The following is a 2,500-nucleotide window of genomic DNA, read 5'->3' on the forward strand; positions in this document are numbered from 1 at the left end:
ATCGATTTTCACCATTTAAAGAAAGCCTCAAATCACTAATCAAGTCACCTGGATGTTCGTTGTCTGCTTTATATAAACAAACAAAACAACGAATCAAAGACGAACACCAACATCACCTTAAGTCCAAACTGAAAAGTTTACAAGTTCAAGGAACCACCAGCAGACTTGATGATAAATACTGTCATTCTTGGTCAAAAGTTGTCTGTCAACTATCCTCTTATAAATTATCTTTTATTCTAAATGCTGTGTCAGAGACTCTACCCACCAATGCTAATCTTACACTTTGGAAGAGGAGGCCTTGTGATCAATGCCCTAATTGTGGAAAAAGGCAGACCTTACTACACGTCTTAAACAACTGTCCAGTTCTTTTGAATAAAGGTCTATATGCTCATCGTCATGACTCTATACTGAGAATATTGTATAATATGGCAAGGTTGAAATTGCCCAAAGAAAATATTATCTATGCTGACCTCAAATGTAGCGATGTGCCCTTCCCTTCACACATTATTAATTCGAGGTTAAGACCTGATATTATTATTTGGAATGAAAGAACCAACAGAGTCTATATAATTGAACTGACGGTGTGCTATGAAACAAACTTTCAGTCAGCAAACCAACGCAAGTGTGATAGATACACTGAACTGGTCGAAGAGATAAGATCAAGTTACAATTGCCAGCAAATAAACATCTCTATTGGTTCAAGGGGTATCATTGATCATCATGGACTGGACCATTTTCTTCAAATCCTTAAGCAACACCCAAGGAATGTAAATGTTTAATATCTTTAATCATCACTTGTTCTATTGAAGAGTCACACAGGATATGGATAATGAGAAATATGGATAATGAGAAATATGAAGTAACTGTATTATAACTTATTGATGTTACTTATTTAGTTTGATGTTTCGTGTACTTAGTCTTTTGCGCATGCATTATGAGGGGCAGTGCAAAAGATTATAGAGCCCCAGACTAGCTTGTATATTTTTGGTACCGCACTATTGTTACGTGCGTTGGCCTGGTACTAGCTAGTTGCTCCCTGTTTATTTCAATAAATGGGTCTAAACCGTGTAATGTGAGATGCATCCCTCCAATACAATAGTCTAGTGTATTGTGAGATGCATCCCTCCAATACAATAGTCTAGTGTATTGTGAGATGCATCCCTCCAATACAATAGTCGATCCTACGTATGGCGTTTATTTGACTAGGCATATATTCATAAATAAATAAGGAAAGCTGCATCTCATCAATACAATCCCTCAAATGTACAAACAATCTGCATTCATCTCAATGTTGTTTTCTCACCTCTGTTTGCTGTTCTTCACGATCATTATGTAAATGTTTAGATTCTTTCTTCCCAAACATCTTTTTCAACCCTGCCACATGCAAATACACATCACCAACTCATGCCCACTTCCTACTTTACTTCCATCAGACCTTCCCCTATGTTCGCCACAAATCTTCCCGTCCGGTTCATCTCGCTCTCAAGCGAATTGCTCCTGTCGCGAGTAAACGGCGACAACGAACGGCGAGAAGTGCGAGGAGAAGCCAACGCTTGGTGATTCAAGAGAGAAACGGTATGGGAGAGAGGAGAGGGAGATGGACTTCGTTTTCTTGATGAATGGCCAGGGGACGGTCGCGATGCGTTAGAATCTGCGAATTACACTTGATTAGTTCATGTACAGTAAAGAATTCTTGTTTATGAGGGAAAGCATTGTGTGCCGACCGTCAGACGGCAAGAAAAGGTGGGAATGATGACTTACCAGTAGACAAGAATGAACTCATCGTACGATAACCACATCCGGGACCTGTTTCTGTTTACAGCAATTGCTGTAAACGGTCTCGTGATAGTCACGTGATAAAGGCGCGCGCATTTTGAACGAAAGATCCACCTGTTTCATCTGCATTATGAAATTGTTGCAGCCGGTAAACCCTCCACTAGGAATAGTACGCGAGGCCAGCAGTTTTCCTTCATAAAATCTATTTAGATTTACAATAAGTCAAAATTAATATCAACTCTTGAAGCACCAAAGTCTCTCTATGTGAGCAACCTGTTACACGACTATTTCTGTATATAACTATAACTAAACTGTACAGATTCTGACTCATTACAAATTATGATGAAGAAACTGAGTTTGGATGCCTGGTGGATAGAAACATGCTACCCTCATCTGTCTGAATGCCACTGTCTGTTGTCATCGACGCCGCACTGCTCCTTGGTTTCAATGAATCAGGAGTGGTCGCCGGCGCAACTTTATTACGTGAAATATGCATCAAACTGGGTTGACCATTATCAGTGATTCTCTCCATATGAAAGTCGTCAGACGAACGCGTTCTGCATCTAAACCTAAACAAAAAATTTATCAACAAATGTCTGTCTACTTGTCTGTCCATTCAGTTTGTAGTCTGCCATAATTGTTTACCGTCTCAAAAAGTGTTTCCACGAGCGAAAAGCAGACGGAGTCAGCATCCAACTGCTCATTGCAACACCACAGCCAAACA

At 39.8% G+C, this 2,500-nt stretch overlaps 2 protein-coding genes across 2 annotated transcripts in view; both read right to left on the reverse strand.

The window, feature by feature from the left end:
- Positions 1–1,808, reverse strand: part of LOC134195554 (myosin-1-like) — a 9,987-nt gene extending 8,179 nt beyond the window's left edge. The window contains exons 1-3 of the mRNA XM_062664595.1: positions 1,762–1,808; positions 1,436–1,651; positions 1,304–1,374 (exon numbers count right to left, since the gene is read on the reverse strand). Of these exons, the coding sequence (XP_062520579.1) occupies positions 1,304–1,374; positions 1,436–1,651; positions 1,762–1,783 (309 nt within the window). The 5' untranslated portion in view covers positions 1,784–1,808. The remainder of the gene's footprint in view (positions 1–1,303; positions 1,375–1,435; positions 1,652–1,761) is intronic.
- A 160-nt stretch (positions 1,809–1,968) lies between these two features.
- Positions 1,969–2,500, reverse strand: part of LOC134195517 (protein smoothened-like) — a 5,673-nt gene continuing 5,141 nt past the window's right edge. The window contains exons 7-8 of the mRNA XM_062664552.1: positions 2,422–2,500; positions 1,969–2,345 (exon numbers count right to left, since the gene is read on the reverse strand). The exon at positions 2,422–2,500 is cut by the window's right edge and continues 113 nt beyond it. Coding sequence (XP_062520536.1) covers positions 2,114–2,345; positions 2,422–2,500 — 311 coding nt within the window. The 3' untranslated portion in view covers positions 1,969–2,113. The remainder of the gene's footprint in view (positions 2,346–2,421) is intronic.

The sequence above is a fragment of the Corticium candelabrum genome, chromosome 20, assembly GCF_963422355.1.
Source record: "Corticium candelabrum chromosome 20, ooCorCand1.1, whole genome shotgun sequence".
In the NCBI taxonomy this organism is placed as follows: domain Eukaryota; kingdom Metazoa; phylum Porifera; class Homoscleromorpha; order Homosclerophorida; family Plakinidae; genus Corticium; species Corticium candelabrum.